Raw genomic sequence first — 12,750 nt, forward strand, 5'->3', positions numbered from 1 at the left:
TTTTTTTTTTTTTTTTTTTTTTTTTTGTCAGCAGATGTTGGCAGGTTCGTAGATATGACGTAGTGAGAAGCAAAACAGCAGAGAGGAGGGCTGAGAAAGTTGAGGAGATCTCTACATTTCTGAAGCGCTTTTGTTCAAGTCTGCTGGACAGTTGTTTAAACAGCCCAGGCCTGCAAGACCGACAAGTGCTGCAGAAAAACCTCATTGAGTTAGTCAGTGGGTGATCAAGGAAGTTGCTGCAGTGATTTAAGACATCTACCCTTCATCTTATTGTCCTGTTAGAAAAAAAAAAAAATCAGCTTGAGCAACATTGAGAAATCGGCGAGCTCTAACAGAATGTGTACTGAGGACGAGACACCCTCTGGGGAAGGGTTGTCAAAACACGGCTTCACTGCTACAGGCACCCGCCTTCAATCCTACTGACCCGGCAGAGACACCGCTGCCACCTGATTGCACAGCAATTCACAAATCATTTCACAGAAAGAATAAGAATAATCTATTAAGACGCCCCCTTAGATAAGGACGGGAACGGGAGAGCACTTACCACACCGCGCTCTAACCCCGCTGTGCACAAGCCCACACAGCTCACAGGTTTGCTACCCCATCTGTGCCTAAAAGCTGTGGAAGACCCAAAGGAAGCCTCTGCCTCCTACATTAGCTCAGGTGAGGGTTCAGCTCCCCACTCTGAGGTGCTTCCAGAGCTATTTTTTTTGCCATCAGAGCTGGAGACTCGGACTGGATCAAATGTCTCAGAGGAATCCCTCCACCGGGAAGCCACAGGAACCTGCTCTGCTGAGCACCTGCCCCGTGTACTTGCTCTTGCCCGTTTTCTTGTCTTGGGGTGGGGTGAGAGACCGGCAATGGAGACCTTCCTTCCACAAGGTGCTAAGAAATGGGGCGGCGGCAGCTTGCACGAACCCCGACTTGGAGCTCTTGAGTTTGGACGTCCAGTCACTCGGGTGAGATCCAGCCCTGGACGACTCCTCGGGCTGACTTGACCTCTTCCATCCAGTCTTTTCCCTCCCCTCAGTTTCCTGCATTCCCAGGCTAGCAGGAACAATGATGATAATTGCACATCACAAAGGCTTCAGCATTTCAGCCCGTACCTCTGTACAGGACCTAACAAGAGGCATTTTGAGCAAGTCTTAGAGCAATATTTCTTCACCTTTTTGCAACCGAACTACCAGGTTGCGTTCTGTCACAGCCATGGGTTTCAGTTGCCGCCAAATCAAAGGCTGGCTGTTCTTTGAACGTTTGCTTATTTATGTAACAGCCATGTGCTTTGCTTGCCTCCTTGCCTGCAAGCAATGCTTGAGGTTTATTATTATTCTTTGTTAACAAAATAAAGTTTTCAACCATTTGAAAGCTCATCTCCTGGTACATGCAACTCGGGGTCCACAGGTTGAGAAACACTGTCATCCCACCCTGGTTTAAAAACTCTCAGAGCAGAGATGTGCTGGTTAACCATCCTCACAGGTTTTCTAAGAGGCCTTGTGCAATCAGCCAGCTGAGGTCGAAGCCGTTCCACAAATTGCAGGCAACCTAGGATCTGGCATTTCGGCAGCAAGAAACGAATGCAGATGCAACTTTCCCTTTCTTCAGTAAATGTCTAACCTGCCAAAAAACGCAGAAGTTCATAACCTACCATTGGAATCTGTGCACGCAGACACCCCAATACAGACACACACACACTTACATACGTGTTATGTGTAACTAAACACATATAAACATGTCAGAGACTACAACGAGGTCCAGGAGCCTTTTCATACCTGGAGGCATGACACCCGCTCATCCCTTCAGATTTGCTGTCCTTGTGAAAGAACTACATGCTGATACCTCCCCCAGGTGTATTCGCAGGACCAGCTAATACCCTCTTTGTGCTCCTTAATTACAAATTTACTGAAGTGGGGAACCCCCAGGTCCACCCCACTGCAAGGCCAGGCCCATGTCATGCAGCGTGTCCTCGCCGTTCCCCTGGTAAGGACAGCCAGCTGCGGTGTGCACAGATGTGTGAGGAAGCAGTAGCAATGTGAGTCATGTACCTGATCCCCGGCTTTTCCAGAAGGAGCCATATGGATTGGCTGATCGTTGTCTAAGTTTCGGATGCTTGGGTCTGCCCCGTGGTCAAGGAGCAACTGGATGATTTCCTTCTGGTTCTTGTCGCGAGGCAATGCAGCTGCCATATGCAAAGCTGTGTTGCCATGTGCCTAATGTAGTGGAAGGAAAAGAAAAGAAAAAAAAAAAAAAAAAAGAAAGAAAAAGAGAAACCTCCTGATAAGCTGTGCCACCTACTCAGAATTGTTTCACAAATCTCCATTTCTAGGTCAAGAGCTGAAGAAGCCTCACATGATTACCTACCAGAAAGTGAGTCGCCCTTCCCGGTTTCTCCCATGTATGGCTGCTCATGCAGGAGGTTTGGGGATTTAGATTTTTCTCTCAGAGAGAGCACTACAAACTGGAGGGCTCTGGTGCTTTGGGTACAGCTAACAAGTAGTCCTGCATCAGCAACCATCAACTCTGCAACCATCTGCTAAGTCTTACCCTTGTGTAAGCAGAGACCTGATGAGTTATTTGAAAACCAGAAGGGCAGAGGTCGCGTAACACACGTAGTTATCCAGGAGAAACAATAGGAACTGTTTTACCGGGAAACAAAGTCGGTCTAAGGGACACAAGAGACATTTTGCTGTGTTACCCGTCACACATGGGCTACACAAGGACTGACCACAGCAGACCCGTTTTTACTGCACAGGCCTCCACTGCTCCGTTTTACAATCACTTTGACGTGCTAGGAAGTTGCAGAGACCTTGACACAAGTGAGCGCCAGACCCAGCAGTATATAGGCTATGTGTGAGGCTCAAACTGATCTCTTGGATAGCAGACACCTTTGGCTGCACGAGTCCTGACAGGTCACCAAACCCCTGGCGTTAAAAAAGAGGCGCTCTGAAAGGTGCCAAGACATCTCGGTGTCCAGCTGCCCGTGTCCCTCAGTGACTTCGTGTACGGTGACCACGGGTGGCTTGGCTCTGCAGCAGATGTAATAGACGATGCCAGGCTCCAAACCTTCTTCTGGTTCCTTCCCAGAGTGCTGAAGGTAGTGCTTGGCTTTATTTTCGTGGCGCTGTCATTGAGCAGAGTCCTGAGGCCAAGGGTCTACTGAAGCAAAATTGACTCCAGCCTTGCCAGGTCCAGGATCTGCACAGACCTGCACGATGGACAGAATTCGGTGCGAAGCCGCGGGACAGAGCAGGCTGCGATGTGGTGCAGAGAGGCTCTGCTGTTACCAGACCGTGTAGAGATCTGTGCCCCTGCCTAGTCAGGTATGACTGGTAACGGTTTTAAATGAGAAAAACCTAACAGGCAAATGCACAAGGCAAGGTATTTTTAGCCCGCAAGTCTCATTTAGGCAGCTGTAATTTTTTTTTTTTTTTTTTTCTCTCGGAAACGGCCCTACAGTTGTCACGGAGTTGGAAGGTTGGACACAGATTGCAACATGTATTACTACTCCAGTGGTTCAAAGGAATAAACATGATTTTCAGGTCTCATTTACCACTGAGATGTAAGGGACAGCGCAGCACGAAACAAAACAGTGAAAATCTTAAAAGCTATTCTCAGACGAGGTATTTTTTTAAAAGCCCTGAACAAAGCAGATCCTTGTCGATTTTATCATCCCGTAGAGCCCAGGGATAGTTACAAGCTCTTTGTAGGATTTCTCGTTAACGTGGAAACATCTGCGTGTGTTTGCTGTGTCGTTGTGGCAGGAGCACTTTATAGCTTCCAAATCCAGGCACGGGGCTAAGAAAACAAGGCACCTGGCAATGCCTGATGTCGAAGCCTCCCGTTGACTTTAATAGAGCTTGTGTGAGACAGAGGTCCAGAGCACCAATACGCGAGCTCTAGGAATCCTTCTGATGGAAAAATACCTCCGAGGCCTCAATGCTTTTCTCATTGTGAAACCCATGAGGAAATGCATTTGGAACGGGACAGCCTCAGCAAGCAGTGGGTGAGCCAGAGAAGCCAGAACAGACTCCAGCATCCCTGTTTTCTTCTCTTATTCATACTTGGAAGAGCTAAAAAGTCAGGATGGGTATCAGACAACCTTGCCATCGTATTTCTCACTGTCCCAGGCAGTTCACCAACACGACTGAAGACTCGAAGTGATCCTATCACAGCAGGAAGCTCTCGCAGGATTGTGATCAAGAGACAACAGCAGACTCCCATAGCAAGCTAGCACCTGCCTAATGGGTCTTAAGAGATACAGAAAAAATGCAGTGAAAAGGCAACAGAAGGCCCTTCACTGTGCAGAAAGGCAGCAACTCAGTGTTATTACCCACATTCACAAAGAAAAACATGTTTTCTCTAGTCCAACAGAAAACTGTAGGGAAAAAAAAAAACAAAACACAACAAACAAACAAACAAAAAAACCATGAGGCTGCCAAGTATACGCTTCCCAAGTGAGCAACTCGGTTGATAGAAAACATTCAATTCCTCTCTGATGGACACAAGCGTGTGGATGGTTTAAGGAGCAGAAATAAGACTAAGGGACTGAAAGTCTTGAAATGAAAAGCTAATGTCCTGACCCTCTCAAAAGTGGGAGCCCTAGTCTCGTCCTCCCTTCCCTCTGTCCTTTCCTGCTCAAGGACACCCTTCCGCAGAAGCACCCCGAATCACCCACTTAGTCCTGCTGAGGGGGCAGCTTGTCAAGAGCCAGAGATCTGGCTGAGGCTGCAGAGCAACGTCTTAGCTAAGGCACAGGAATGTCAGGATTTTTGCTTAGGAGGATGGGTGAAGCTGATACATCTGCAAGATAGTGTCACTGCTTGGTCTCTGCTCCGAGGTGAAGTATGGGGCAGCAAGGGGATGGGTGACACGGCAGCACTGGGGAGGTTTCTGGGTTGCCTTACGCAACCTGGGAAGGACCGTGCTTCCAGAAACCCCACACGGAGCAGCCGGCGTTAGCAAAATCTCATCTCGGTGAGCAGGGTTGTGTAGAGTGCCTCAAGTGGGGTCTTGAGCCCCCAGAGTTGCTGCCAAGAGCAAACCATTGCATCATTGCAGGTCCGTTTTCTCAGTCTTCAGTCTAATGTAATAAAGTTCATGGTCCTCCTCAAGTAACCACTTCCCTTTCTCTTCCCTGGTTATCTTGCTGTCCCATTCTGTCAGCTTCTACCTGCTGAGACAGGGCTCTGCCTTTCATGACACAACTCAAGAGTTCAAGCCAGGCACTTCTTCTCAGGTGAAGTGTCTATTTACTGGAAAACGCAGTCTCCGGTTGAAAAAAAAAAAAAAAAATCAGATTCACAAACTCTTGCTCTCTCCCTCCAGAAAAGAATATGTGTGGGAAGAGAATAACTGTTTTCTGCAGGACCCCACAGATCTCCTCACACCTCTGCATGCAGCCTCCCAGCACAGCACGGCTCTCACTCTGCTCTCAGCATCCCTTTGCCCGTGGATGTGCACACAAATCCCGTCCACGCACGGCCTGACTCACCTTGTTGTTGACAAAGTCCTTGGACTTAAAAGCATTCAGCTCCAAGAAGTATCTGAGCAGGGAGATGTTCCCATCCTGGACTGTATAATGAAGGACTGTCTTGTTGCTTTTCACATCCTATTTAAAAACAGGAAAAAAAAAATAGCAATGTCCTGTGGAACAACCTGAAGATTTTATAGAAACTCATCGGAGAAAAGTCCAGGCCAGCTCTGCAACGACTGCTGAGAATCCCCTTCCCTTCCGTGATGCTCTTACTGCCCAGCGCTTGCTCCAGGCTGCAAGAAAATAACTCCAAAAGGCAGCAACTCACTCTGCTACCAATCACTTGAAAGGCGAATGGGCTTGGTCCTTCTGCCAGCAGTTCACTCCTTCTCCCCTTCTATAGCCTGAGCATAGCACGAGCATCAGGCAGGGCAAGAAGCAGACAGGTAACCGAGCTGACTCCTCACCCGGCTGTAGATGGAGGCTCCCGTCTGCACCAGGAGGCGGATACACGACTCCAGCTCTTCACTCTGGTGCTGAAGATCTTTCTGCTGCTCCTCCGTCAGCATCTGGCAACCCTGCTCCCGGAGCAGGACGTTGTGGGCCAGAACAGCACAGTGGAGTGGGGTATGGCCTGGAAAACCAAGCACAGGAGGAAGATGACAGCAGCTCCGGTGAGGATGGTGAAGTACAGAGAGGAAGCGAGGGCTGGCCGGGAGAGCATCTGCGTTTCTGCATTGTCAAGGCACCGTCCTTCTCTGGTTTCCAAGGTACCGTATCGCCTGCACAGACAATTCCTGGGGTACCCAGTTCCAGCTGTGCACTGGAGCACCACTGGCTCCCCAGCACCGCTGAATTCTGCAGCATTTCAGCGCCCAGCAATGACTCTCCCCCAGGCACTTTGAGGCCACTCTGGCCTCCTAGACCCCACCAAACACCCGGGAGCAGCAGGCAATGAAATAGCCAAGAGAGTTTTTAATTTTATTTTTTTTTTAATACCGCTATAAAAATATTTGTACAAAGGGATTTACCTTCAAAGTCCTTCATTTCTAAATCAAGAGGGAAACCCAGTGACAGTATAACCTAGAAACAACAGAGAAGCGGAAAAGTTTAGTTCAGCCAAAATTTAATTCAGCCAACTGTCCAAGCCAAGTTCAATCAAAAAGAACAAAATTTTAAAAACCCAAACCAACCATCAGATAATCATTTAACTACAAACTAAGCCATCTGACACTAGATTTCAGTGTTGTGTAGCTATTTCCCAACAGGGACACTCAGGGCTACACAGGATGATCACGTTTCCTAAACCCCGCCTAAGTATAATATCCTGTTAAGTTCTCAGTTCAGAACAGTAAAACCAAGTCGCTGCCTCCAGCTCAAGAGCGTTAGCCTCCGCGCTTCCACCCTGCATTAAGCAAAGTCACCAAATAACACCAAATCGTATTTATTTTGAGTTATTCTCGGCAAGGATAAATGAAAATCTCTCCTTGACACGTACAGCCAGACTTTATTACCTGAAAGTTTGCTGACACCAGAAATTCTCGGACTGGGTTTATTTGCTTTTTCTTTTTAACGTGCAGCAGATGTTAAAATCACAGCTTGTTGCAGGGACTGCAGCAGGGAGGATGCAGAGCCTGAAACAGCGGTCTGGAAATGAGCATTGCTTGGACTGAGCGGAGAGTAAAAATTTTAAAACTCTCTGACTTCCGAAAGCGATAGATTTGATGTGATGTAGCCAAGTAGCTCCTTGTCTGTCTTACTACAGATAATACTTTTTTTTTTTTTTTTCTCTTGATTGAATAAAGCAACTTGTTCACATCACAGCATCTTGGCTGAGAATTTTTGCAGTTCAGTGACTCATCCAGAACTTTATCAAGTTAGACAAGGCACGGGACAGAATCCTTCTGCTGAAAGATTATCCAGAATGGTTCAGGCCCGTGCTCTCGTCTCGTAACAATAATATAATATGTAAAGATCAAATATTGACAAGTAGCTCTGAGCTGCCTGATGATTAGAGATTAGATGTTTAATTCATCAGGAAAAACGATTCCAACAAACCAACCAACTGTAAAGCATTTCATGGCTTTGCCCGTATCAAGAAGCAAACCTGTGTGTTTTCCTCTTTTTTTTTTTTTTATTACAATGAGAAAAAAAAAAAAAAAAAATTAACACACTTTTTCCCGCTGAACGGAACGCCTCTTTTCCAGAGAACTGACCGCGTTACACATTAACTGCCTGCTCACAGCTTAACCCGGGGCATGTGCAAAGCAGAGATAACGAAGGCTGGAGGCGGGCCACCAGCACGGCAGGTACCCCCTGGCACCTCCACTGGCACACCCCTCCCTCTCAGAGGACCCTGTGCCCTGCCCTCAGGGAAACTCAGCAGCAACCACGCTGCTGCCATCAGTCACAGGATTGTCTCGGTTGGAAAAGACCCTGAAGATCATCCAGTCCAACCAACTGGTTGACAACGAAACTCTGCCTTGAAGCTGCCTGTGCTCAGTCCTGACATGAAGGCACGTTTTAAGGCCGACAGCTAAGCATTTAAGAGACACATTCCAGTAGGCTTATCTCCGCTATGTAATCCCTTCCAGAAAATTCCCGTGGTGCCTTCTCTAAAGTGGTAATTTGCTCCTCAGAGTCTGGCTGGCACTAGTCCCTGCCTACAGAAAGATGTGTGTAAAGCAGTAGGGAAGGGAGGATCTGGCCATGTAAGTCGTGACAGCCCTAGGAGATTCTGGCCGTAGAGGACTGTCTAGTTTCTCTCACACCCTGGAAAAATCTTCTTGATGGATCTTGGTTTTGCATAAAATCTGAAAAACGTGTCTCATTTGGGAGGCTGTGCCTGCGCTGGCTCTGTCCGCAGCATCCTATCTGCTCTCTCTTCTGTTGGCTTGATCCTAGACACAATTCATTGCTCCCGTCTGGATGATGCTGACATCAGGGAGGGGGTTTCACCCTCCCTCTCCTCACACCCCACAGCAGCCTGCAGCCTCTGGGGAACCCCCTCCAACACAGGCATCAGTACAACACTGAGGGCTCAAGACAGAGCAAGCCCACCCGGCCTGTCATCAGCAGATTTAGAGCTATAATCTACAGAAAGAATTTATTTCCCCCCCTAGATACATAAAAGCCATTTCCTCTGTAACAGAAGGCTGATGTCGGTTGCAAGTATCGTCCTAAAACAGGAACAACCTGGGAAGCTGATTCCTAACGCAATGGAAAAGGAGACTTTGGTCAGTCTTCATTGCCTGCTGACATCTTGCCTTCCGAAACAGTTATTTAAAGACGCCACTACTGAGACTTTATTGTAGGTTGATATCGCTCGCGATTAAAACCGTAAAAGCTTTTCCTACCTGAAGAACTTGGGCGTACCCGTACGTGGCAGCGAGGTGTAAAGCTGACTGCCCTTTGTTGTCTACAGCATTGACATCTGCTCCTGTCTGGAGCAAATCATAGACAATAGCTGGCTGCCTGGCAGTGACAGCCACCAGCAGAGGCGTCTGAAAAGAGCAGCAGAGCAGATAAAATGTGAGAGTCTAGAAGCAGATGCTGTCATAAAACAAGGAATGAGGAAAGGCATTCTGGGCTGGCTGGTATCTAGAATCCCGAGGATGATGGTGCATAAACCAAAGACAACTCACAGGCAGACTTTTGAACCCATGGTGACACAAAACGGGGGGGGCATTTCCCACCTTCTGCTGACCCTCTAAGTGTTCTTCAGCCCTAATTTGGATGACCACCCAAATCCTGCATTTTTGAACCCCTGTTTATGTCAGGTGCAGCACCCCTAGCATAAATCTGCCCTTCATAAAACTTTCGGCCTCAGAGGCTGTTGTCAACACGCACATATTTTCCAGGACCAGTCTTAGGTCACTCTATGAACCAGGGGCTGAAAAGAGAAAAAGCTCATTCTCCTCCCACCTAATGTTAGGATCCTACCAGAGGCACCTAAACAAGGCAAATCAACGTCGGAGGCTCCCTTTGCCGTGACAGAGAGACAGCCGGATTTTCCAGGGCATCGGTTGCTCTCAGTCATGCAAAGCCCATGCCCGTCCCAAACACCCCTGTTTGCAGGATGAAGTGCTCCGTATTACCTTTCCTCTGTGTTCCTTGGCATCAAGTCTTCGCAGCAATTTCATGCGCTCTGCAGCTGCCAATGTATACGCCCTCATACCTTTAGCTGCATAAATATGTAGAATTCTAAGACAGTAAATAAAGACACCGATCACTGCTCGGCCATGAATCACCCTGGGAACAAACAGTTTTACAGGGTAACATTGACATTTTGGGGGGGTTATACCTAGTGTTCCGCAAAACCACCCCACTAAGCCCCAAAGGGCTTGACCTTGAAAGGACCCACTCCCGTGGAAAGGGCTTCCTACCTCAAAATTACCGCAGCGTTCAGGAGCCCTCAGCACTCCTGAGCTTTGACATGCTGTCTCCTTTCCACTCCAGCACTTTTTCAGGTGGGATTTGCCCTTGAGCCGGGAGGTATCTAAGTCCTCCACCAGGCCGACCCTGGGGTAAGTTATCACTTGTGGGGCATGCGCTGATGGTATCTCCCCATCCAGGGTAACAAACAGCCTCTTCTAGATGGTGTATTTGTAAACACCCCGTTAAGCTCTACTTTATCAAAACTACTGGTGAGAGGGACCAAGTCCTTATCTTGTGCCCAAGACAAAGAGTTGTCACAACCCATAGCAGTCAGAGGCTGGTGACATGGCCCTTAGTGACAGGGAAAACACTTCACTGCTTCACTCTGGTTTTGTGGCTGGAGTTGAAGGAATCGCAAAGAGCCACTCGCCACCTCTGGTCCCCCAGGTCCTACCTGAAGGGTGCCAGGCACGGTGCTTGGCCCAGGAGCAGACCGTCCTAAGGCAGTCCTACCAGCCCTGTTCCACTCCTGACATTTGACACTCGTTAGTCAGAAGGTGGTAGGCAGTGGTTTCTTTCCTCAGGTAACTTTGTACCCCAGAGCCACACTTTGCCGTTTCAAAAAGTAAAAACACAACTTTGTGGCTAAGTCTGATTTTCAGTCAAGCTCAGGATTAGCTGTGGCTGCGCACCCACGCGTCCCCAGGGATGCCAGGAAAGGATAACAGTGATGGAACACCCCGATCTGAACTGCAGGAGTGCTTCTGTGAGCAAGGACCGCTTGAGTGAACAGTGCCTCCAGGCCGCATTTGGGTCATGGAGTTCCTCCTTAGCCTGCCTTCAGGTGCAAAATTATCAGAAAGTCTAACAGCTACTCTGTAGTTCTACCCTGTACATATGTTAATGAACTAATCGATTGCCGAAACAATGATGGGTTACCCTTTTGGATAGGAAATAAAACACTCTAGGCATGTGAAAGTTACTGCAGATCTTTATTGAAAAAGATTTTGTCTTTTTCTAACCAGAACAACCCAGAAAGAAATTCTGAAACAGTTCTTTTTTTTTTTTTTAATATTTACACACAGAATTTACATACATTGAAGTGAAAGAAATTTAAAAGCAGTCTTAGCAACGACAGGCTCGATTCATAACTGCATTATCCCAGTTTTACTCTCTCTGCCTGTGTAAAACTGGAGTAAGCAGTGGTGAACTAAGCTCCTTCTAATTAATTTCTTTGCTGGGTTTTTCTGCAAATGTAAGCCGCTAATTTCAATGCACCTGCACTACTGCTATTTTCAAACAACTTTATGATCACCGACATGATCTATTGCTTATGTCTTCCAGATTGGTCAATATTAAATAACAAAATGCTCTTTGAAAGTCCTCAAGACTTTCGACCTGAGCTTGCAAACCTCACTCAGGCATGAACTGCACGGTCACTTGAAGTATTGCCTGGGTGGCAACTGAAATGCTGGACACCAGGTAATAAACAGTGCGATAAATTATTTTGCAGTTGGTCTTGCAAATAATAAAATCACCTAAGGATCCTGGGCTTTAGAAAGCAGAAAAACCCAGAGAAATTGTGTTCACCAGCCAAGCATCCCTTGTTTATTAAGAAAACAATGAACAGAGTTAGAAGGGGATATATCTCCTGCAAACAACATTTACCCATGGCATGGCACTCCTCAACATCAACAATAATATTTACAGTTGCGTCCATCAGAGGAAAAAAAAAAAAAAAGTAAAGCTACTCATTCTCCAGGAAAGAAAAATCAGAAAGCTATAAAGAAAAAATTGTGTGCGCCTTTGGGCCTGGGAAACCGCAGCACAGCTAAACTTTCCATAGCAGAAAGGCACAAGAGAGGTCGCTAAGGTTCCCTGGCTCAGCACGACATCACTGACTTGACACTCGAATGCTACAGAGCAGACAGAAGTATTGCTGGCTAAGGGTAATGCCATGAATTCCTTGTTAGACTGAAGCGCAGATTTTTGGAAGACCCTGTCTTCTCAATCATCTCCTGATACAGGGCCATGTCTTGCAATCCTGACTCAGGCAAAACTCCCGGTGACTTCAGTGGGACCAGGATCTGTCCATTGGTAGAACACGCAGCATTACCAGCCAGCCACAGAACCAGCCCCCCCATCTCAAAGGTGGACATTCGCAAGTCCAAAACCCTTCTGCACCTGAAAGAGCGCGACCCCAAAGCACTCCGCCACACCTACACGGCTGCTTGCTAACGGCAGGGCAAGGTGAGAACTTCAAAATTAAAGTTTTGTGTGAACTCCAGCGTTTCATCTAAGCTACTTTACGTTGCTCTGTAAACAGACATATCTGACTGCTCTGGTGTTTAGTTCAGCTGTAATGATTTTTTTGTCTTCGGACTAACGCACCCACCTGCCCCAGTGGAACAAAACTGCACTGTACATTTTCCCATTTCCCAAAGGAGCCATTCGATTTAGGAAAGGAAAATGTCAATTTACGCTCTGAAAAATGTTTTGTGGCAGCCTAGATCAGGTAGAGGTTCCTCCACGGGCAGGGCAAAGACACACACAAGGCATTTACACTGAGCTTTGGGAAGCAGCCCTATTAAACTAGGTCTTGTCCATATTTTAAAAGGCACGTGTACCCCCACCAGATGCTACAGCCGCCCACAGCCACACTGCAGTATCTCAGTTTGAGACCGTGCCCCGTGTCTGAGGATGAAAGTCACCTCGTGCCGATGCTGAGCACAAGAGCTATGCAGTACCAAAAACCTGCCTGGGCAAGGTAAGAGGAGCTGTAACAGCAGAGAAATCTCGTGCTGAGCCCCAGAGCAAAGCGAGTTTCCCACAACACACAGGTCATGTTGCGCTAGAGGTGGACTCCAAGAGTCACAAGTAAAGTTCCTGTCTCTTATACACAT

The 12,750-nt window shown here is 47.5% G+C and overlaps 1 protein-coding gene across 2 annotated transcripts; it reads right to left on the reverse strand.

Annotated features, from left to right (window-relative positions):
• Positions 1-65: 65 nt before the first annotated feature.
• Positions 66-9,670, reverse strand: LOC113488493 (NF-kappa-B inhibitor delta-like). Of its 2 annotated transcripts, none has more exons than XM_026863678.1 (7): positions 8,827-9,038; positions 6,502-6,553; positions 5,938-6,104; positions 5,489-5,605; positions 2,043-2,207; positions 1,382-1,609; positions 66-275 (listed from the first exon to the last, which is right to left on the reverse strand). In XM_026863678.1, exons 2-7 carry the CDS (start codon positions 6,515-6,517, stop codon positions 225-227), a joined length of 744 nt encoding a protein of 247 aa, XP_026719479.1. In that variant the 5' UTR covers positions 6,518-6,553; positions 8,827-9,038; the 3' UTR covers positions 66-224. The 2 variants fall into 2 exon arrangements, with proteins under 2 accessions (XP_026719479.1, XP_026719477.1); XM_026863676.1 differs by lacking the exon at positions 66-275 and adding an exon at positions 9,568-9,670 and having other exon boundaries at positions 1,465-1,614; positions 8,827-8,973.
• Between the last annotated feature and the right edge of the window lie 3,080 nt (positions 9,671-12,750).

Source organism: Athene cunicularia (assembly GCF_003259725.1).
Source record: "Athene cunicularia isolate RWA chromosome 24 unlocalized genomic scaffold, athCun1 chr24_part1, whole genome shotgun sequence".
Classification (NCBI taxonomy): Eukaryota; Metazoa; Chordata; class Aves; order Strigiformes; family Strigidae; genus Athene; species Athene cunicularia.